At 50.3% G+C, this 22,492-nt stretch overlaps 8 protein-coding genes across 8 annotated transcripts, besides 9 other annotated features; 4 read left to right on the top strand and 4 right to left on the bottom strand.

Moving 5' to 3' along the window:
• Positions 1–1,298: 1,298 nt before the first annotated feature.
• Positions 1,299–3,277, top strand: ACLA_060900 (IQ calmodulin-binding motif protein; the record flags this gene model as incomplete). Its single annotated transcript, XM_001273555.1, has 5 exons — positions 1,299–1,424; positions 1,498–1,594; positions 1,651–2,564; positions 2,621–2,766; positions 2,824–3,277. 5 exons carry the CDS (start codon positions 1,299–1,301, stop codon positions 3,275–3,277), a joined length of 1,737 nt encoding a protein of 578 aa, XP_001273556.1.
• Positions 3,278–3,582: 305 nt separating this feature from the next.
• Positions 3,583–5,917, bottom strand: ACLA_060910 (putative C6 transcription factor; the record flags this gene model as incomplete). Its single annotated transcript, XM_001273556.1, has 5 exons — positions 3,583–4,165; positions 4,227–4,577; positions 4,634–4,971; positions 5,040–5,405; positions 5,480–5,917. The coding sequence occupies 5 exons, from the start codon at positions 5,915–5,917 to the stop codon at positions 3,583–3,585; spliced, it is 2,076 nt and encodes a 691-aa protein (XP_001273557.1).
• Positions 5,918–6,556: 639 nt separating this feature from the next.
• Positions 6,557–6,592: a microsatellite.
• Positions 6,557–6,593: a microsatellite.
• Positions 6,594–7,182: 589 nt separating this feature from the next.
• Positions 7,183–9,558, bottom strand: ACLA_060920 (glycosyltransferase family 2 protein; the record flags this gene model as incomplete). Its single annotated transcript, XM_001273557.1, has 3 exons — positions 7,183–8,436; positions 8,524–9,243; positions 9,313–9,558. 3 exons carry the CDS (start codon positions 9,556–9,558, stop codon positions 7,183–7,185), a joined length of 2,220 nt encoding a protein of 739 aa, XP_001273558.1.
• Positions 8,481–8,504: a microsatellite.
• A 1,202-nt stretch (positions 9,559–10,760) lies between the features above and the next one.
• Positions 10,761–10,800: a microsatellite.
• Positions 10,769–10,799: a microsatellite.
• A 33-nt stretch (positions 10,801–10,833) lies between the features above and the next one.
• Positions 10,834–10,869: a microsatellite.
• A 208-nt stretch (positions 10,870–11,077) lies between these two features.
• ACLA_060930 (glycoside hydrolase family 12 protein) lies at positions 11,078–12,289 on the top strand (the record flags this gene model as incomplete). The annotated part of the gene is made up of 4 exons (XM_001273558.1): positions 11,078–11,366; positions 11,441–11,496; positions 11,568–11,986; positions 12,043–12,289. 4 exons carry the CDS (start codon positions 11,078–11,080, stop codon positions 12,287–12,289), a joined length of 1,011 nt encoding a protein of 336 aa, XP_001273559.1.
• A 1,747-nt stretch (positions 12,290–14,036) lies between these two features.
• Positions 14,037–14,061: a microsatellite.
• A 758-nt stretch (positions 14,062–14,819) lies between these two features.
• ACLA_060940 (uncharacterized protein) lies at positions 14,820–15,052 on the bottom strand (the record flags this gene model as incomplete). The annotated part of the gene is made up of 2 exons (XM_001273559.1): positions 14,820–14,894; positions 14,948–15,052. The coding sequence occupies 2 exons, from the start codon at positions 15,050–15,052 to the stop codon at positions 14,820–14,822; spliced, it is 180 nt and encodes a 59-aa protein (XP_001273560.1).
• A 1,473-nt stretch (positions 15,053–16,525) lies between these two features.
• Positions 16,526–17,440, top strand: ACLA_060950 (alpha/beta hydrolase; the record flags this gene model as incomplete). Its single annotated transcript, XM_001273560.1, has 1 exon — positions 16,526–17,440. One exon carries the CDS (start codon positions 16,526–16,528, stop codon positions 17,438–17,440), a length of 915 nt encoding a protein of 304 aa, XP_001273561.1.
• Positions 17,441–18,351: 911 nt separating this feature from the next.
• On the bottom strand, positions 18,352–18,591 carry ACLA_060960 (uncharacterized protein; the record flags this gene model as incomplete). Its single annotated transcript, XM_001273561.1, has 1 exon — positions 18,352–18,591. The coding sequence occupies one exon, from the start codon at positions 18,589–18,591 to the stop codon at positions 18,352–18,354; it is 240 nt and encodes a 79-aa protein (XP_001273562.1).
• A 143-nt stretch (positions 18,592–18,734) lies between these two features.
• Positions 18,735–18,758: a microsatellite.
• Positions 18,735–18,759: a microsatellite.
• A 2,587-nt stretch (positions 18,760–21,346) lies between these two features.
• On the top strand, positions 21,347–21,691 carry ACLA_060970 (uncharacterized protein; the record flags this gene model as incomplete). The annotated part of the gene is made up of 2 exons (XM_001273562.1): positions 21,347–21,397; positions 21,500–21,691. 2 exons carry the CDS (start codon positions 21,347–21,349, stop codon positions 21,689–21,691), a joined length of 243 nt encoding a protein of 80 aa, XP_001273563.1.
• Positions 21,692–22,492: the final 801 nt, after the last annotated feature.

Raw genomic sequence — 22,492 nt, forward strand, 5'->3', positions numbered from 1 at the left:
CCACTTTCCGGCTGGCCAGCGAAGACGGCCGAGTTTCATTCCATTGCAACAGACGGTTCGGTCATATGAGGAGCGTTTTGGCAGAAATGAAGGGCACAGTACAGTATAGGCTATATAGCAAAATAGGCCAGCCTAGAGGAGCGAGGCGGTACCACACAACGAACGTTGTTTCAGTCTCCCACTTTTGGATATCCAGTTTGGGTCCTGGATTGGTTCTGGACAATTTAGAGACTGTTGTGTAGTTTCGTAAATAGAGTGGACAGCAAGAAGGTTATGAAGCCTGAAAGCCTCTTGACGGACTATTTTGGCCCCTTTGCGCGAAAGGCAAAAGGTTACCACGGAGAATGCTGAGAGTACGGTATAAATTCCGTGCTCATTCGATCATGTACGGGTTCCATGTGTAGCATGGAGCCGACTTTAACGAGCTTGCAACCGTAGACTAGCGCTGAAGAGTCGTTTATCCCTGACCGCGACTCCAAATGCCGGATCGGCTGACGTCGTGTTCCTTGCTGAGTCGTGCTAAACTGACACAGGTGAAGGAAATGACCCAATACATCCTCGATTGCCTCCAGGCCAGAACATGTGTCGGTGTTTATGATAGGCCATGCTGCAGTCGAGGCACAATCACAATGACACGGGGACATTTTTGCCCAAGTGGGTAGAATATAATCTGGTCCAATTCAGGTCCAGCGAAGCACACACCCTCTAGTTAGAGAATAGTCTTTCATGTGCCATGCATCGAGCAAGTAGTAACACTGTTCCTCTTGGAGGGTGGTCCGTCATCTCTTGAAGGTTCTGCACAACCACATTCACCTGCTGTAGGTGGTCCCTCAGCGATACTGCAGGCAGATGAGGTGGCGATACTGACATGTTATCCTCGACTGATGGTATTCTGGGCCGCTAACACAGAAGACTGACCAAATCACGAGCGGGAGGACTGGGTTACCTCTCAGAATAACCGTCAGCAAAGCCACTCCTAAATATCCATCGATCAGTATATCAACCACGAAACACTCTCAGAATACAACTCACAATCCAAGCGGGCCTCCTCTGCCCCCTATCCATCATGAAATACTAAGCGAGCGCTAAGCGTCGGCAAGAGGCGTAAATGGCTGCCTGGAGGTGCCTGAGTCTGACACATGACGATCCCCTGGTAAGGCTGGTGGTCCCTTTTTTCTCCCCTTCTAGTGTTTCAGCCCTGGAAGAGTCTCTTGTTTTCTTTTGCTTCTTCTCTTTCTCTTGTTTCATCAGTCTTACTCCAGGAATAATATTCCGAACTCTAATCAGCTCCAACTAACATGGCTGTCGATCCGGAAGTGCACAGTGTTGAGTCTCTCTGCGACCCCGCGGCTGATCGGGAAAACTGCACCAGGAACCATGACATCATCGCCGAGGATCGTGAGAGCGCTGCTCGGCTTATCCAGGTATACTTTTTTTTTTTTTTTATTTTCTCTTGTCTCGTCTCATGTGCAATGAACATCATACTTTGTTGAATAGATGGTTGATTACAGCGATACAGAGAACGTATCGGGGATATCGAACCCGACGCGAGCTACAAGGCCTGGGGTTGAACGCATCGACGCGCTGGGCAGAGGTATTCACCGCCCCCCCTTGGCTCACTGTCTTCGGAACTATCGACTCACCATCTAGCACAGGCTCTGAAAGACACAAAATGGCACCAGCTCAATCGTCCTACAGGTCCCTCAACTTCACCGGAAACGGACACTGCCAAACGAGCCCGCCTGAAATGGGAGCGCGTCGTCAAGGTAGCGATCCAAGCTGGCGGCGACGATGGCAACGGCGGCGAAGGCACGCACTCACCATCGATCATGAGCGGGTCGCAGTCTGTCAGTCCGGCGCCTGCTACACGGCCGCCCTCGCAGGAAGTCCCCGCAAAAGGGAACTTCTCGTCGTCGATCTCGCGATTCCGGCGCTCGCTGCCGATCGTGCACCATGAGCTGCCGCCGCAGAAGGTCGCGAAGATGATGGACCAGCGATATTTTCTCGAGATGGTGGATCTCAAGCACCGGCACGGCAGTAACCTGCGCAAGTACCACAATTACTGGAAAGACTGCTCCTCGACTCAGAATTTCTTCTATTGGCTGGACTATGGGGACGGGAAGAATCTAGAGCTGCCCGACTGCCCGCGCGCGAAGCTGGAACAGCAGCAAGTGCGCTATCTTACGCGCGAGGAGCGATTCAACTATCTAGCCACGATTGATGAAGCGGGGCTGTTCCGCTGGGCCAAGACTAACGAGCTTGTGAGTACGGATGGTACACGATACAAGGATAGTCTACACGGAATCGTGCCTATTGAAGAAGATGCGCCGCAGTTCAGGGGCCATTCCGAGTCGGGATACCCGCTGGCGTACGCATCGAGCTCATCGTCCATGTCAAGTCTGTCATCCCCATTAAGCGAGGACTCGGCAGAAGATAGCGCAAAGGGACTGAACCACGGCTATGAGGACGCAAAAGGCGTCAGCAAGTTGGCACATGTGACCCCAGCAGTCATCCGCGATAGATTTGCCCGCAAGCCTTCAAAGAGGAAGGATATGTGGATTTTTGTAAAGCTATTCATTGTTCCCTAGCCTTGAGTACGCCACCACTGACCGTGGGACAGGTCGCAGACACTTCATTCCGCGTGTACATCGGGATCAAGGAGAAAGGGGCCTTCCAACATTCCTCGTTCCTACGGGGCGCACGCATCGCTGCAGCAGGGTTGATCAAGATTTGGAACGGCCAGCTACGGAGCGTGGCACCACTAAGGTAAGAAGATAATTGGGTTTCCCGATCCATTCCCGTCGACGAGAGCTCACATCTCAGTGGCCACTACCGTCCTCCATCGGCCAACTTCCGCGCCTTCGTCCATGCCCTGCAGGATCAAGGCGTGGACATGTCCCACATCTCCATCACCAAGTCCTACGCCATCCTTGCCGGTATGGAAGGGTACACCCGGACGAAACATAAGTTTCGTACCCTGCACGAGGCATTCGACAGCTCGAAGCGTAGGCTGTTTCACGATCGAGACGAACCGACGGAGGCGCAGGTAGCGGACGAGAAGGCAATCCACAAAGACAACTCGGAGTGTTCAGCGCCACAGGACAGACATAGCGCAGGAAGCATTAGCCACCAAGCAGAGCAAGCTCAGAATCTCCCATCGAGGATGAGAAACTTTCACCTCTCGGATAGCCCTGTCTCTGCTTCGAACACTCTCACCGAAGACCCGGTGGTAGTACCCCCTGGTGGTAGGACCCGCGTTGATACCCAGAGTGTGTAATGATATAGTCACGGACTTGGAAGCAGGGCAGTGGAAGAGCGCCTGTGAGATTATCCCCGTACATGACATTTGGCCTCTTGTGCGATAATGATACGAATGATGAATATTTTTTTCACTGGTAGACGGCCCTTAGTATAGTAGTAACATGGGCTTGTACGAGCGCCTGAGATTTCCTGTGTAGTCCGTCGCAATCCGTATTCGTATTCGGATATATAACCCTGCAGTTCCCGGACTTCCCCAATGTCGACGCACCAAGCCGGTCGCCGCAGGAAACCCGAGTGTCAGTGAAGCGAAGCCAAGCGCCATCACTTCATCGACAGATGATCCATGCTCCGGATCAGCTTCTCCAACCCCTCAGCCTTGAAAGCCGAGCCGGCGGCGGACGGACTCGCCTGGATGGGAACATGATGCACGACATAATCCGCAGACAGGGAGGAGATATCCGTCGCGGACCAGAGGGCACTATTCAGCTGGCTGAAGATCACGTCGACCTTGGGCGGGACCAGCGATTGATCCGGGTTGGTCGCCTTGAGGACGAGTTCGATGGTGCGCAGGAAGGCGGTGCACAGCCTGCCCCAGCCGAGACTCATGTGCCAGAGGCCGACGACGCAGCTTTCCAGGACGAGAGCCCAGTTCGGCTCGTGCGGGTTGAGCTGGGAGGCGGCGTGCACGCCCGCGACGCAGAAGTAGTGCAGCATGACGATGGGGATGGATTTCCAGCCGTGGCATTGCTTGTAGAGCAGGATGAGGGAGCCGACGGCGTCGAGGGCTTGGATTTTAATTTTCCACGGGTCGAATTGGGATAGGTTGGGGACTTCGTCGGGGGTCTTCTTGGAGTGGAGGATGAAGATGTCGCAGAGGAATACGAGAGTCGCTTGGTAATAGAGACTTGTACCCGGGGGGGTTCAGTAATAGTTGCTTGATCGGGCGGAGGGGGGAGATGACTTACTGCAAGCATAGTATATGTGGTGTAGTGTTACAGTGCGGCATGGCGCTGGATGGGAGACCAGCCATCCAGCTCAGCAGCTGACTGTATAACTGGTGGGCGTACTCCCAGTCGTCGTACTCGACACCTGTCTGGGGGAACCTGATGCCGACGAGGGCGATCTCGTGCACAATCGTCACGAGGGCGCTTCGGTAGCAAGCCGCCGTATAGTAGTAGGGCTGTGACACGGGTGACCGGAACGGATAGGGGCTCCAGCGGACCCCTTCGTCCAATGCCGCTGCCTCCTGGGGAGAAAAGCACACGGACGGAGGTTGGTCCCAGACAGGGACTTTTCGGTATACTTCTGCCGCTAGCCTGCAACAATGTCAGTCTGCTACGATCTCACAAGACCGGAGTGTAGGAGAACGCACGCTTGCACGTCAAAGACGGCCCACGCCACTAACTTGTGACATCGTGACACGGGGCCCAGTTCATCACTCCCCACCTCGTCGTAGAAGTACGGTGGGGTCTCGCGATGCAGCTCGAGCTTGTTACAAAGCGCTGCTCCGTGTAAGATATGTCTCGTGCCAATTCTGTCCAAGCCGAGGGTACAGCAGAGCAGGCCAATCAGGATACTCGACTGCGCCGTGGGAAGGGTCAACTCGTCCTTTTCCACCAGCCAGAGGCGCTGAATCTCGTCGTATAACGTCTTGGCGAGAGATTTCTCTTCCCGCCGATTGCTGATCCGGTCCACATTGTAGGAGAAGCTCTAGTCCGAGTATTAGCGATTGGGGGGTTCCTGGGAAGCTGGAACAGAGAGGAGAGGATCGGAATTACACAGCCAAAGAAGAGAAGTGCGTGAACCAGCAGCGATGAACAGAATCTCTTGGAGCCCTGCTCCAAGTCCTTGATGAACATGTGTTGGTCCACCAGTTGCCATGTGGGGTTTTCCCAGGTGAAATACAGCGAGAAAAGATGGCTCGCGACTTCATCGTCCACCAGAGTCGTCCAGGCTTTGATGTTGGTGATCTGAATGTCCGGCTCCTGACACAGAGGCAGGGTCTTATCCCCCTTCTTCGACGCCCATGTCAGGCGCATCCGGTTCAGGGACAATACCGGCCGCGGCAGCGAGATTCCTTGCTCGGATATCGGCCTTGACGACAGAAAGGTGGTGAACAGCTCTGGCGATGCTTCGAAGTATTTCTGCCATGGTCTTAGCATGACCGCGAAATCTCATCAGAAGCGCTGGGCTGCGCCGCGTCCGCAGGTTGACTAACGTTGAATACTTCCTCGATCGAGGTCAGGCGCTCTTCTCTACTTTTCTCGTAGATCTTCCGCAGCAGCGATTCGTAGACATTGACCTTGGCCTTGGTGGTCTCGAGCTCCAGCTGCTGTCGCTCCCGTTTGGACCCCGCATAGGCACAGGTGATCTTCAGCTGGTGGCACTGCTTGCACGTTGGCTTCGCGCCGTCACATTTGATCTTGCGTTCGCGACAGGGGACGCAAGCGCGCGAGGTACGATGCCGACTAATCGGAGTCGAGCTGAGTCGTGGGATGGGAAGCTTGGCGGCCGGGGACGGTGTGGCGGCGACGGACGCAGGTTGGCTGTGGACCCCGAGGAACTGAAACGGCTGCTTCTCCACGCTTGAGCTGGACGACGCGCTCGACTGCCGGTCGAGGTCTTGGGTGATACTACTCAAACTTGATTGATCCATGATTCTCCCAACGATGAGACAAGTGCATGTTCAGATTATGGAGGGTGTGAAGGACTGTTTTCCTTTGCTGCTGCATGAGGCTGACAGAAACCCGACGAAAGGGGAGTGAGAATGGGTGACCAGTCCCAGCACCGTTTCTATACTCATAGATTAAAAAAAAAAAGGATAAAAAAAAACTTGAAGCCGTGTGTGTATGCATCCACGAAGTCTCCTTCCAGAGAGCCCACAGTTCTTGATGAACGTGGCAAGAGACAAGACAGCATTGCATCATCAGCACAATCCTTATAACTCACCCAAGCCAGTCCTCGCTCCTCCGATTAAAATTAGTCCAGAAAAGAGCCACTGGCAGGCTTGGCAGTTGGCACAGTCCCTTGGTTAGTTAGAAAGCGCATGTGCAGCACGCCAGCAGTCCACTTGGGCTCATCTCCTTAGCCGGTACTCCGTAGTTGATCCAATAGTCGAGCGTCTGGACTCTGAAGGCGTGAACGGTCCATGGTTGTGGGCTGCAAATTTTTCTTCGGCGGCGGGTCTGCCCTTTTTGTCAGGCACTTACCGAAGGTGCAGTGGAGTCCGGGGTTCGATTCCCTTTGCCGTCATCGTTTCTTTCGCCTTCTCTGTATTCTGAGACTTGTCGGCTGGTTTTTTTTTTTTTTTTTTTTTTATTTTTTTTATTTTTGGAGGAGTTGGACAAGTCGCAAGAACTGGTTCACAGAATAAGAGACTGATGCAGTTGTATGTTTCATGCCTTTGGCCCACTGCGGCGCAAATGAAAACAATTACAAGTTTGATCCCTCACATAGCTTGCGTAGGCCAAATCAAAATAACCTTCTCCCTTGCGCTGCGGCACAAATCGCATGGACGCCATGTTGTCTTCACTCTTCACTCTGGAATTCCCCCCCCCCTCGCGTTCCCATGCAAGGTACCCAAACATCGAAATCGTGCGTCTAGAACTTGGAGCTCGGGGATCTGCAATGATAGTGGACAGTTACTTGATTGAGTGCCTGTCTGTCTGTCGTGTCTGTCTTGTATATACGTGATTCCAGCTATCCAGTACGCTCTGAGACACAAGGTCCGGAGCACTGCCAAACAAAAGATTGCCCATATGTTATCCAGATACATCACAATCCCGTCCCCAAGGCATCATCACTACATCCCCTTCCTAAAAATTTCTCCTAAACAATGTCAACGCCAACCCAGCTTCCAATGCAGGACCGGAACACAGCAACAAACAGCAACACCAAACCCATAATTACATCGTACATCTCCTAGAAAAAGAACGAGTAGACAAAAATCAATATCGTAGCAGCCGTCGCAACTGCATACTGGAACTCAAACCACGCCGCCTGCCCGCCAAACGCAATCTTCTTGCTCTTCTGCGTTGGGTGCGCAACCCCCGTCTTGGAGTCCCGCGTCAGCAAGTCCTCGCGGTCGGGCATCACAGGCGGGTCCACGGCGTACGCGACAGGCGTCCACAGCGAAGTGCAAATGAAGAGGAAGGTGAGTGGCGGCCAGAACGCGTGCGTGATGAGGCAGAGGATGATACCGCGGAAGCTGCTCTCCTTGGCGAAACACCGGTACGACGAGATCACCACCGCAATGAGCGTGACGTACACAAAGGCAAGGTGGAAGAAGGCCATATAGTTGAGGAGGATAACACGCAGGCGGACGAACATGTTCTTCCGGCGTTTCGGATCGCGTTCCTCGAGCGCCGAGCCCAGGGAGCCAGTCGGCTTGAAGGCTTGGGCTTGACCGCCGAGCCAGCGGGGGAGCATGAAGGAGCGCACGATGCAGAGCGCGATATACGGCGCCATCCAGAGCTGGTAGCGGGAGCCGCGCTGGCCAGTGTGGTAGCCAGCGGGGATGAAGAGGGCGAATTCACAAAGTCGATTGGAAACGTTGGCCGCGAAGCAGGCCCAGATGAGCCAGCGGAGCTGTTCCTCGGTGGCATAGGCGACGAGTTGCTTGCCCCAGAGAAGGATGATGGGGATGGCGAACAGGGAAGCGGTAAGCAGGAGGGTGTACAAACTCAGGGTGGCGTAGAGGAATCCCGAGAAGCGCTGGGCCATGCTCATCTGGCGGACGCCGTCACCCCAGAGACAGAACTTGAGCTTCACGGCCGTATCGACGGTACCGATGGCCCACCGGGTACGCTGCTTGAGATGGCCACCAAAGTCCTCGGGCACGGTTCCAAACTGAAGAGGCTCATGGATGTATGCTGTCTTCCACCCTTTACCCAGCATCAGCGTCGAAGTCGCAACGTCCTCGGCCAACGAGCCGAGAGGGAAGTTGCCGATATCCTCCAACGCCTCGCGTCGGACGACATAGCCGGATCCAGTACACCAGGCCACACCAAGCGCGTCCTTGATGGGCTCGATCACATGCACGAAGAAGTCTAGACTCTGTGCCAGAGGATCTGAAGCAGGGGTATTGTAGAAGAGCTGTGGAGGGCATGCAAGGGCCATTTTGGGATCGACGAGCAAGTGGGGAAGAATGGCCCGGAGCCAGTCCTGCTCAGGGATCTACAAACCAGATCAGTCAGAAAAGCTGGAACGAATTCGGGGCAAAAAAAAAATAAAATAAAATAAAACAGTTTGTCGGGTAAATACCATATCAGCATCCAGCGCCGCCATGAATTGGCCTGCACCTCCAGGCAGAGAATTCGTTCGTTCGAGACCATAGTTCAGGTTGCCCGCTTTGAAGTGGTGTGGCTTTCCGGGAATTTTCTCTCGGGCCATGTACATGAGATTCGGATGGGTCATGGATAACTGGTGCACTGCTGCTTCCAGAGTAGCGGATTGGCCGTCGTCGAGCACAATGACCCTGAACCTGTCGGAGGGATAGTCCTGATCGCACGCACCACGGACCGTATCAAGAACCACCTCATCCTGTTCTCCGCAGCAGGTGACAAAAACATCAACCGTGGGAGCCTCATTGCCCGTCAATCTCAGCTTGGGTCTGCCACGTTTCTTGAGTGCCATCATAGTCCAGCAGTTGTGCATCAGGGATGGGATGGCGACCGCGATTTCAATGGCGACGAAGACCCATGCACCGGCGTACGTAAAACCTGCCGCTCTCTGTGCCAGAATGATACAGGCAATACGCAGACCGAGGTAAAACAGGTACAGACCCGTGTTGGCGAGCGTGAGGAGTGGTACGAAGCGGAAAACCCATCGCTTCCATCCTTTCCAGATCTCCACATCATCGCGGTCATGAAGGCGAGCTATCGATCCTGATTGAACCCAGTCTTTTACAAACACCGGGGACGCTGCCGTGGTCACGAGGGGGGCCAAACTCTGGTGACTTTGTTGAATCTGGTTATTTTGATACTGTTCATCGCAAAGACGAACCCGTTAGTTATGTAATCTTTCTTTAGCAAGCGAGATCGTCATATTTACCAAGGATGGTGAAGCAGAACGAGAATCAAGAGGAGTGTTTGCAAAGGAGGACCGAGCCGTCGACTGATACCACCCTGGCGAGCCATAATCCTCCAAAGGAATCTCGCCAGGTCTGGCCGGCGTCAGAGCTCCCGGAGCGGCCTGATCTAGCGAGTCGAAACTGCTCTGATTGTGATGACATGGTCGATGATGGACCCTGAGTCCGATCTTTTCTTCGTGACCATCCTGGCCAGGGTACTCGCTCATTTTGACCTGGTAAAGATCACTGTGGGACAATGCTAAATCGACTGATTAAACACCTTGTAGTACATATATATATATAGGGTATCCAGGCTATAGAAAGGGAATCAAAGCATTTAAAAGGTTGTGTAATGGATCTGAATGGTATCCGGATCGAAACGAGTGTGGTGAGCTCCGAAAGCTATAGATAAATCGATAGATCGAGAGATGGAAGAGGAGAGGAGAGAGGAGAGAGAGAGAGAGGATAGTGGAAAGGAAATACAAGGCAGACACCGATGAAGGAAAGGATTGGGGAGCACTGGCGAGACTTGGTTTGATCAACCGACAGCTGAGAACAGTAAGTGAGTAAGTAGTGAGTAGGCTAACATCCAGCAAGTACCTAAGTAACCCAGTCCGGAGCGCTCCGTAGGTACTTACTGTAGGAGTATTCGTTGGGCGTTATGATTTGTCCTATCATGACTTATCTCCCTTTTTTTTTTTCCTTTCTTTTTCTTCCCTGCTGCCTCTAACCTTACCGAGTAGTGAGAGTCTAGCTATGGTAATAATGGTAAGGTACGGAGTACGTACTCGGAGTAGAGATCAGGATCTGCCCCAGGCATCCCAAGACCAGTAAATTAAGGTCTTTAATCAATTAAAGTAATAATACCGAATAACGGTCATTTTAGTGGCTAAACCCTGAAACTAGCGTAATCTGGATGCAGAAATAACATGATCGGTGGGGCCACCCGCTTTCGCATTAGCCTGTGATAAGCTATTATAAATAGATCCCTTACCACAAATTTACCATCCGACTCCATCGGACTTCCAGATAAAAGACTTTTCTGACTCTCCAGTCTCCACCCCCCCCCCTTCCGCTTGCGTCATCCTTCTCGATACATTTGCATTCGGCCCATGCTAGGCTCCTCCAAGTAGCGAATAGCGTCGCTTCCCTGTTTTAATCTGGTCCACGGTTGAATCTTCTGTTCATTTCTTGTAACAGGGCCCGGAAATTGCGCCTGCCCCATAAGCTGGCGGCTGCCTCAACCAATTAAATAATCCTAATATCCACAATGTGTCCATTCTGATACAGCCACATTACCAGTTCATAACTCCATCTTAAGACATTGGCCCCACAGCTTATCGAGGACAAGCATGTCATTAGTCTATTCTTTGTCCCTGATCACCCATCCTAAACTCAAATCCACTCACTCATCAATCAATTTATTTAATTATTTGTTTTTATTTTTTTTATTTTATTTTATTTTTTTTGCCTGATTATCTCCATACAGTACTGTTAAGTACTTTTTCTTTTCTTTTCTTTTTTTTTTTTTTTTTTTTGGAATTATTAACTACTCTGTAATCACCTTACAGCTTATTGTTTGCTGTTTCCAGCTGCAACTCCCCACTACGATCATAATCCTCCCGGCTGCATCCAGACAAGCAGCCTGGCAGACAACCTTGAACTCGCTCTCTATCCAGAAAAAAAAAAAAAACACTAGACTACATCTTTAACCTCAACTCCCACAATTATCTCGCCAAAACGATCATGGTTCTTCGATGGGTGGTCAACGCTGGCCTTTTGGCGATTCCGATCGGAGGCACCGTCGGAGCTTTGATGGGAATTGATGCCCATCGACAGGCTACAGGTCAGGCGCCGTTATTCAGTGACGATGGCTCGGATTCGGGATCAGGACCAGGTTCTGGTTCAGGGCCTGGTTCAGGGTCCTCGCCTCCAGGAGGTAGTGGTAGCACCACTCACAATGGAGTCACAAACACACAGTTCTGTCAGCTATCATATGGTATCACGCCATCCTCGAAGGGAGCGAGCTTTACCTGTAAGTGTGCCGGGCGGGTTTGCCGATGCTGCCTTGTATGGACGAAAGAATTCGGAATCTGACCACCACCATAGTAAATCCCAATCAATGGGGCGTGACAAGCGACACCGTCGGATCATTATGTATGAACGTATGTATAGGTCTTTTGATGCAGCCGGTCCTCCTGGTTTTGTACGGTACTAACGGTTGTCGTTGATGTAGATCACCACATTCGAAAATGGAACATATCCAAGCAAGGTCACAGCTCCCGAATTCTCCGTAACATGGCAGTTCGACCCAGGTCCGGAGACTCAACCTGTGCACGCGTTCCCCAACGTCATGGTCGATGATGTTCTACCCATTCAGCTCGACAAGTTACAGGGAGTGAACGTTGATTTCCACTGGACATATGGATTTGGCGAACAGCCCGCGGAAACGACAATGTTTGAGCAACTCAACACCTCCTCTCTCAACACCAACGTCGCCCTTGATATGTTCTTGCACAACGATCCGAACACGGCACAGAAGAGTACTGAGGCCTCGCATGAAGTCATGGTGTGGTTTGCCAGATTTGGCCCGGCGACGCAACCCCTTGGATGGCCTAATGCTGTTCAAACCAAGGTTTTAGATGGGACGACATTGTGAGTGATGGTCGCTTCGGTACTACACGTTTTTTGCTGATAATTGTGTTCTCTAGTGAGCTCTACGTCGGTAAGAACGGCCAAAAGCAGAACGTCATGACGTGGCTGGCACCCGAACCAGCAGAAGACTTTACCGGTGATCTCTATCCTCTGATCGAGGATCTCTTCACGTTCAACGGTGATATCTACCCCTCAAGAAGCGACTATATGGGTGTGCTCCAGCTGGGCTCCGAGGCCTTCTCCTCTCCGAAGAACGTCACATTCTCTGTACCCAAATTCTCGATCGACCTAAAGCACACATAAGCGGGAGCGCAGTTCTATATATGATCTTTGTTTATTAGCACAATTGGAGTTGATAGGATATGAGATAAAGCTCATCATTAATGATACATTTTTGCTTTGCTATTCACTATGTCAAGGTGCAAGGACATGGCTATTTTTTAGTTCACTGCGCATTTGTCAGTTCTATTTCTTCGACGATTGCTTTCCCTTTCTCTTTCCACAAGTCCGTCGAACTCTCAGCAGGCAGAAAAGCATCTTCGCTTGAGCACATTACACATTACGAACAGCCTCCCTCGGTATAGTGTAGGTGGGCTTCCATTATATACACACCCGTCCATAACAGACGTTTAGACCCGTTAGATGTCCATTCTAATCCCTACACGTGCAATTTGCTGCCACAGCGTCATCGGATTCTTCTAAGGTAGATGAAACCGATTCCCCGTATCGCACTAGCCTGTTTTCTGCCTACTTCCTTCTGGATATTCGATACCCAGATTAAAACATGGAAATCCCCCTTCCCAAGCAAAGCAAGAAATAGGAACGGACCTCGCCAGCCGACGAGGTCATATCAGGATCCACTGACATCTGCTAGCCGTAGTAGGTATCTATTCTTGTAGACTTGAAGTTGCCTCGCGGGAATCGAGAGTTCGCTCATCGACCAGACGACCACAGCTAGCCAGCAGCAGCTACGAAGTAGTGTAGCTACTGAGCGACATGAAAGGAATTGCTGCGCCAGCCGGGAATTGCGTAGCATCTGATAATTATGTAAACGAGCTCCTGTGCCTTGCCGAGTGATTCCCGAGCGCTTGTTTGCGATGTCGCCTGGCGTTTGCTGCGGGTGTCTCCCGAGTCGTGCCAAGAGTGGACAATTGCACAATAATAATATTAATAATGCTAGTTGCAAGGCAAGTAGTAAGCAGATAGGAATTAATCCGAGACAGTTTCAACTTTCGGCATTGCTAATTGGTATGAAGTACTCCGGACTATTATTGTGTGATTCAGTGACTCGCACTGCACCATGCAAGGAAAGGAAACGCACGGCGGTGCGGGTTTGTCCTCCCATTACTTGTAATACCGACCAAGCAAATCATATTTGCAGATGAGATGAGTCGAGAGGACGCTTGGATATCCAAACAAGCAACAAGTCTTATTTCGAACATGCAGAGCACAGCTACTCCGACAACCTGACGTTTTATTGCTAACCTTCAGACCACGACCTTGAGTCTCCGTCTAGGTCTAGGTCTGGACACTCGACGCCCAGAACGAAGGAAATTGCTCGAGAAGGTAGACCGTGGATGAGAGCTATCAACAGTCCACTTTTGTACATACGTAGTAGTAGTGATTTGGAAATTAACCGAGACCCCCCACTGATCGATCAACGATCTATGATTGTTTTGTTCAGTTGTTGAGCTTCGAGGTTGGGGCCCCAAGGCCACCCACTTTGTAATCTGTGTCACTGTCACCGTGTTCTTGTGGGACCGAAGAAGCGGGTAGCTGAATGCCACTGCTGTTCTGCACCACCCAAAGTTGGGCTGTCTCAATGAGAGACATGCTGGAAATTGAAGAAATTTGATCTGACCAATGACCATAGAACTGATCTTCAAACCGACTCCAATAAAAGATGGATTGATCACAATTGAGATTGAGATGGACAAAGGATTTCGCAGTGTGACAGAGTGAGACAGTGGTTATTCGTGATTGGTCAGTTATCCTCGCATCACGTGACTACACAAGAAAGAGCCTGTTTTCGAATCCCGCCAGGCTCGTCTTTTTCTTTTTTTCTTTTTTTCTTTTGAGAATCTCCCAACATCTTCCTAGGAGGACTCTGAGGAGTGTCAATGGCAGATTTGGGGGACACAATCTATCAGGAGAGAAGCTAGTGAATGGCTGCATGTTACCAAGGATTTCCTGAAACAGAGGCTATTCACGATACTACTGATTGATAATCTGCCACAACATACATACAGAGAGTCCTGCCTCATCATCTTCTTCTTTACCAACCTCTTGGAATCAGGCATACTATGATGCTCTTCTTCTATGCTCCTCATCTAAAGGATCTAGATACCCGAGATTCGCCAAATTACCAAACCATCTCTTTCATGGCTCTGCAAGCACTGAAGATCAGTGCCTGGTAGGTACAAAGAAACGAGACAAAGCATGAATCAGAGGACCGATATATTCCTCTCCTCTAGCTGCTGACAGCAGTTGGACACAGCCAGAAAGTGACTCGAGTGTGGTGTCCCTGGGCCACTTGCAATCTGACCCTATATTCACCGTGATGGCTTTGTGCATTTTCGAGATACCGCTATTGTCCAAGGTGATTCAGCATTGGACAGCTATCCACGCCCATGGCTTACAACCCCATGGCTACTTACATTTCACGACAAACTTTGAGGAAACTATCTGGGGATAGTAGCAAATATGCCTGACGGCAAAGAAAGGTTCTTGAGCTACCGACTTCTTTTTAATTAATCGTTGACGGAAGCAATTAAAACCCTCGGATCAACTGGAAGAAAGAATTACCAGACAGAGGGAAGGAAATTAAGGCATCCTAGCTGGCTGCTTTGATCACTAAGGCATCCAACGTCAGCTGACTGCCCGCCTGGGCGATGCATTCACGATTCTCCTATTTGATTCCAGTTCAGTGCATACCTTGGACTTCCTATGCAAATTCTGTACCATTGATACACTGCCGGAATTGAAGTAGGGACTAGAGGCATTAGATGAGATGAAGGTGGCCACATCGCGCATAGTTGTCCTCTCATCGTACATAACCTTGGCCATGAGGACGGTGTCCAAAGTCAACTTGAAGGGCAAGGGAGCTTAGGTGAATAGCACCAATGACTTAGAGGATGAAATTAACCTGGAAATCAAGGAGCTTGCAGGCTTGCAGGCTATACACCCTAGCCCTGATGATACCACCACATCCAGGGAACTAGCGAACTCTGGCTCCGGCCGAAAGACCCGGGAGGCAAAGCACTTTGACACCAAGCTATCTGCATTGTTTAGCCGCGTGGTCTGTAATGAAGATCACGCAGCCAAAGCCATCCGGACCAGAGTCCACCAGGCCGTGCCATGGCTTGAGGCGAGACACATTTGTTTTCTCACGGCTACGTCCCTCTACAATCGAGCCTTTGACCTATGCAGCTACTTGCTATTCTTCGTTCAGGACTCTGCCCGTTGTCAAATGTTAATGACGCCGCAGATACTCACTGGTTTGCTGAGTACAAAATTCATGCGAATATGGCACGCCTCCCGACTCCCCCACCTTATGAGCTGCTCATGCCGAAGGTATTTGCGGGCCTGTGCAGTCAGGGGCACCTCGACCAGATACTTTGAGCAAAAATAAGAACCTGAGTGACACTGCACGAAGTGCTCACGTGTTTGGAAATTCTCTTGAAAGTATCTTGGACAATACCAAGTCAACAACCTGTTGAATAGAAGACTGAGAGCATCAAGTACATTGTCTCGGCATCATCGTGGCCTTACACAGGATCAGTAAGAAACCAATAACGGGTAGCAGATGAGAGTAACATCAGCCGCTGAAGTGGTCCGGCCCACAGAGTGAGATAGACGAAACGCATACCCTTCATCTTCCAGCAGGTCACCTTGCGCCGTTGCCGGCCAGCTCGAACGTATCATATCCTATGATGTGTAAGGAGCATTGACAACGATGAACAACCACAACAAAAGACTGCTATCTGAAAGTAGACTGTTTGGGGCTGACCGTTGGGGGTATAGTGATGCCCCAGAGTTGAGCTGTAGGAAGAGTTTCTGAGGAGTCCGAGGGTAGGAAAGGTCAAATGAAGGACAACAGGAGAAATAGTTGGATGACAGGGTAGATGGACCCGTGAACCGTCAGTTATTCGTGTTCCTTGAATCAGTTCAAACAATAACAATATCAATATCAATAATGGATCAAGATCATGCCGTGCTGTGATCCTGTGGCTCCTCTCGCTTACCCCGGATTCTACTCCAGCTCGACTACATCTTACTCCACAATACCAGTTCAACATATTCAGACCAAAACATCTAGTCACATGCGATCAACGGAGTGAATGTCTACATTCACGGAGGTATCGGGGATATTATCTCAAAAGTGGGCCATTTGATGATGCCCGAAGAATTTCTGAATTTAGTGAAGCTTTCGGCATGACGCACACGTCTCATATGGCGGAACGCCCTTATAAAAGCCCAACGCGCTTCCAGCCGACTTAATTCAATCATTATAACAATAACTAAGTAACAGTTGACAAGATGACTACCACCGAGAACGTTTCTTTCCTCTCCCGCGGCTTCAAACTTGCTGCTCATCTCTACCATCCCGCGCCCAACGCTCCCAATCGCTCCGGCGCAGCCGTTGTTATCGCCCATCCCTGGACTTCAATCAAAGAACAATCTTCTGCAAACTACGCCCGCGCCCTGTCACAAGCTGGATTTGCCTGCCTCGCCTATGATGCCGCCTACCAGGGCGAATCCGACGGTGAACCACGCAGCCTTGAAGACCCCGCCCAGCGCGTCGAGGACATCAAGAGCGCCGTGACATACTTGCGCAGCCGAAGTGACGTCAACAAAGAGCGCACCGGCGTGCTGGGCATTTGCGCCTCAGGCGGTTATGCCACCTTCGCCGCACAGACTGACCTACGCATCAAGGCCGTGGCGACCGTCGTCGCCGTCTGTGTCGGCACCATGGCGCGCCGCGGCTTCGACAAGGACTCGTCTAACATGAAGATCCTGCACGCGCAGCTTGAAGCCGCAGGCCGGGACCGCGACAGCGGCTTCACGGGCGAGAAGGTGCCGCTTGTGCACCTGCTGCCGGAGCGTATCGAGGATATGCCTGCGGACTTCCCCGAGTCGTTCCGCGATCTGGCGGGCTACTACCGCACCCCGCGTGCCAACCATCCCCGTGCGACAAATACGTGTGTAGCTCGAAGCTGGGACCTGATGGGCAACTTTGATGCGTTTGCGTATAACTCGATGATCAGCCCCCGGCCGCTGCTGATGATCACGGGCACCAAAGCGGGGTCTAAGTGGTTCAGCGAGGACGGGATCGAGAAGGCCAGCGAGCCCAAGGAGTTGATGGTCATCGAGGGTGTGACACATGCCGATCTGTATGATCACCTAGATGTGTCCGGGCCGAAGGTGGTGGATTTCTTTGGGAGGCATCTATAGATTGAGGGGTATGATAAGTTCTTCGCGAACAAAAATAATATGAACCCCTTGTCTGTATGGCCTGGTAGTATATGAGTAGCGATTCGCGTCAACCAAGTAGTACAGTGCTCCCCCTATTTCTCGCGCTCGGCCGTTGATCGAAAAGTTCTGCAAAATCGGAGCATTTGTGCTATGGCTATGACAGTGTGATGCTGGCGCAGGACTTTCTTCAATGTCTTCACATTTCCGAAACCACAAGTACTGTGATGGAACCGAGTGATCCTATGATCATTTCGATAAGCTTGCCCTCCTCGTTGAACATCTCGAGCGCATTCACTGTGGCTCGGATTGCCAACCAAATCAACCTGATAATGGGCAAGGAATTTGATGCGCCAGAGCCCCCACGTCGATCAGTCCCCCCAATATTCAATATCCTTTGACTACTGCCTGAGGGGATGCTCGCCCGACTATTTCGCCAGGATATGGCTGGCTCATATCTTCCGACTGGACGCGATCATCCTCCATGTTTGTCTCCACGCCGACGAGCAATCTGAGGCACAGTTGTGCGTAAGTGATAATATTGGAACTGGCATAATTCACTATATGTGGTGGCTAGACTTTGATGTACAGTAGTCTAATAGTTCGATTGATGAGGTAGGAAGTGCCTACTCTGGTCGGCTCTAATCAATATTTCGCTAGAACTTGCTTTATCTTTGCATCTACTTGAGGAGATAAATGAATGATGACAAGTAGCTACAAAGAAGAATGCTATTCCTCCAACAGGCACATAATATCCAACCACTATCACCAACTGAACCCCAGGAAGTGTAAGATGTATCTCACAGCCTTCCTCTCGAATTTCCTTATCAAAGAAGCACAGCCGATGGTGAGAAGGTCCGTATCGAGCACGTGTTGATATCGTCGGCATGCGTCTAAGGAAACCATCTGGGCAAGTAATCGCCCCAGCCCCAGTAGTTCTGGGCACTCAGAGGATGAGCCGCGCAGTGGCGGACATCTTCAGGAGTGACTCCTTCAGGGAGATCCTCGGGATCATAATACATGATTCCCAGACGTCCACATTCTTCTTCGGTGGCGCCTGGGGCCGGGAGTTGAACACCCAGCGCAACGGAGGCAAATCCGAGGAATAGAAGGGTTTTGAGAGGGAGCTTCATTTCGAGAGCTTGGGCTTATCTATATTGGTAGATGCTATTAGTATATTTAATGGAGCCGAATTGGGGACGGGGAGTTCAACTTCTGATGCTTAGTATTCGTCTATCTGAGGTATACCGATATTCGATAGATTCTGGTTGTATTGAAAAAAAAAAAAAAAAAAAAAAAAACAACTCACACCTAGTTGTAATTTTATATGCCTTAACTAAATCACAGTTCTTTCTATACCTTCATACACAAGTCAAAACGTCTGAGATCATCCATACGTAGCGGCGGCCTATTGGTCAGTCATCTATGTCGTTGTTGGTGTTCAACTTTCAAACAGGGGACAATGGCACTGCAATAGGCAGAAGCTGTGGAGAAATCATATTAAGAAAGACTAATCTATGCTAATGCTATGTTATACTAGCATGACCCGTCAATGACTCATATTGACTCCGGGTGACCAATAGGTCCTGGTAGCTTGCACTGGGGGATTATTGCCTGTCAAGTGTCAATATATCATCCTTGGCTAAGCTCTCTCCTCAAAGCTGCCGTGTGATCGTTTGGTCAACTGCAGACTAATATAACAAGAGCTTAGCATGTACAAGGTTTTATATGGTTGCCTGTACCCCGGATGACCGATTTGATGATCTCAATTCAAGCTTAGAGGACAAGAATGCTCCACGTTTCAGCAACTCCGTGGCCTGAGCCTCATTGCCACCGAGCACTCTCCCAGAATTCTCCTGATAGCCAGGTTTCTCAACCTGAAGCTACTCCGTATGCATTGATGATGGCCCCTGCCGCTATTTCTGACTCAAAGTTACTTGAATATTCTCGAAATGGTCACTGTATTTGGAACGATCATTCTATCACAATTTGAATGGGGTGCAGTATACTTGTTGACCAGGCCACTGCTTTGATCAATACGTTAGTACCATGCCCATATACTGAGCAGAGGGTTAGAGCCCATGTCTTAGTGAAAGTACAATCATGCTTTGAAACTGAACACGAAGCTCCATCCTCTTTCGCTACTGTAGTAGACTTGCGTTGGGTGTTTTATTTCGCTTTCTCGTCGCCCCTGCTTTTTCCTCTTCGTACAGACTGCATTACCAACACTGTAGATGGGTGATTGGGCCCAGCATCGCCTTTTTAGACATCAGGAGCTCCTGATACATTGTTTTTGCTTCCTCTGGTCTCTCTTTCATTCATCAGTCGTCAGATAATAGAGTCGATAATATGGATCCAAAGCACCTGCAGAGAGTGCGAGCACTTGCTTGTATATCTTTGTTTCGTCGAGCTACCTCTAGGTTTCTCTGGTCTTTGTAGAGAGTGCCAATGTTCAAGATATAGAGGGTGAGCGGGCCATCCTCATAGCCTGTAAAGACACGCTGGTGTAATAAATAGAGGCGTGCGAGGTCTTGGATTGCCCTTAGGGTGGATCCATGACCTGGACCCACGAGCTTCTCTTTGCTAATAAGTGCTTGTCAGATTTGATCTCTGCCTCTCAAATTCTGGTCTCATCCGAGTCTAGATTCTCCAAGTTTTGAGCCGCTTCCAATATTTGCATAGATTCTAAACCATTGCCTTTTCACAAGTCAACAGTGCTCGCTGGAACATATCCTCTGCAGTTGAACACTGGAGTTATTCCCAAGGAAAATGTACAATATAGTGTGCTTTAGTCGATTGTACAAAACGCGTTTGGCACTCAAGATAATCTTCGTTTCTCAACCTTTCCATTGCAGCTCGTAAAAGGTCTCTCTAAATCTGTGTAAACATCTCCGGTCATGAAACCTTTTGCCAGTTCTAAGCAATTCTGGCATGTCTGAAGTGCTTTCACAATAGTTGAGCCTCCCTGAGGGGACAAAGTTAGGGCTTCAATGACTATTTCCTTGTTCTTGGACTGGGAAAACCTCCCCATTGGCTGCCCTCCTCCCTGCTTGTCTGCAGATCTCCCCGCCCCCGCGTTTCCCCACGGGGATCATCCGCCTGATTCGAAGGGATTACAGAGCCCTCCTGACCAATGCTTCCATAACTCTTATCTGTCACTTTCCGTCACTCTCCCAATTGCAACGTGGATAACAGAGAGATCCGAGTTTTTTCCGATCCGACCTCCGCATCGGATATGCGACTGCAAGGTGATGTGATAAGGCCGTTACGTTTGGAAGCGTATAAGAGCAGCACCTCCACGGTGGATGAATGATCCTGGAAGTGCTTATCCAGCACATTCTTACTCGGAGTCTTCTTGCAACATGGGTGCATTGACCCTTCTTTCCTTCCCTAAGGCTTATGCCGCATATATCTCTCGGAGATCCTAGTGTCATTCCCATCATATACAGTTTGAACAAGGGTTTACAAAGGTATGTGCGAGAAATAAGTGCTTAAGAGGCTGCAGCTAATGGGATGCAGACTAGCTTCTACTACCCTATTCAATGCATAACATGGAACAAAAAACCCCAGATGAACCTCTTCTCCGCCCGCGACGAAATATTCCACCGAGAACAGAAAATTTGCTGATCACAAAATGCCCGTCGATCTCAGCACGTGGCTTCAATAAACACCTTTGATGTGGTCAGGGAACTCACGTTTGCCAAGAAGCTCGAGTTTCTAGAAGAGGCGCGGGATATGGATGGGATAATTGAAGCTATCCAGGGCATGTTGACATATACTAGTTTGTGCGGTCAGGTTCCTGAAGCTCACCCGCCGTCCATGCGTCTGACCCCGAGAAGAGACGTCATTGTTCATCTTTCAACGAATTTCTTGCTGGGTCAGATACCGATGCCATTGCACTCTGGGCCGTCTTCTATCTCCTCCTCCAGAACCCGACTGGTATGACCAAACTCCTAGTCGAGATCGACGATGCTGACCGAAATGGAAGGCTGAGCAATTCGATCTCCTACCGTGAAACCACAACACACCTTCCGTATCCAGGCCGTCCTGAAAGAGCCCATGCGGCTGCATCCCTCAATCGGACTTATCCTGGAACGCGAGGTACCCAAGGGAGGAGTAACCATCTGCGACAAACACATACTGAGCGGAACGATCGTCGGCATCAACGCATGGGTCCTGCACCGGGATGCCAGGGTCTACCCCGACCCGGACTCGTTTGTTCCCGAGCGCTGAATTGATAGTGATCCGCAGTAGTTGAAGAAGATGGAGCACAGCTTCTTCACCTTCGGCTCCGGGTCGCGAACCTGCATCGGGAAGAATATTTCCTTGATTGAAATGCACAAGATTATCCCGCAGCTTTTGCGCGAGTTTGAGACTCGATTGCACAGCCCTGAGAAGGAGTGGGCGACGCGGAATGTGTGGTTTGTGCAGCAGGAGGGTTTGATATGTGATCTTGTTCGTAGGAGGGATAGACAGAAGGCCAGTTCCCGAGTGAGAGATGTAGCTCAGAGCAACGATATGGGAGCTGTAGTAATTAGCAATGACTGAATAACTTTGGTTCAAGTGAGACATATACATACTGTCATAGCGGAGTTGCCTGGTCAGCTTCAGTAGACTCAAGTCAATATAGGTATGATCTAGACTCCTCGATCTTTCGAACAAATTTGAAGATAAGAGAGCAACTTGTCAGCTGGAGAAAGTCTACAAGAGGCTGGTTGAGAAATCTGTCATTTTTTGTCAGATATTCATGAGACAGAAGGCAGCAAGAGTAGAGAGAAGTGAAAGGGGCATAGATCCATCGCCGCTACCAGAACGGGAATTTAGGATTAGGCAGCCAGGGCTATCATGTTATGTTATCTGTTTGCTCGTACTCTATATATCCTTTTGTTTTTCCTATCCATGGGTAGAGTAATTCGTACAGAATGGTGATGTCAGTGGTATGAGTATACTGAGTGCTAGGCGTCAACACAAGTGTGCATATATACTTTGTCTGGTTAACCCACTAGAGGTTCAGTCCTCAAAAAAAAACTTCTC

Source organism: Aspergillus clavatus, genomic scaffold (genome assembly GCF_000002715.2).
Source record: "Aspergillus clavatus NRRL 1 1099423829796 genomic scaffold, whole genome shotgun sequence".
In the NCBI taxonomy this organism is placed as follows: domain Eukaryota; kingdom Fungi; phylum Ascomycota; class Eurotiomycetes; order Eurotiales; family Aspergillaceae; genus Aspergillus; species Aspergillus clavatus.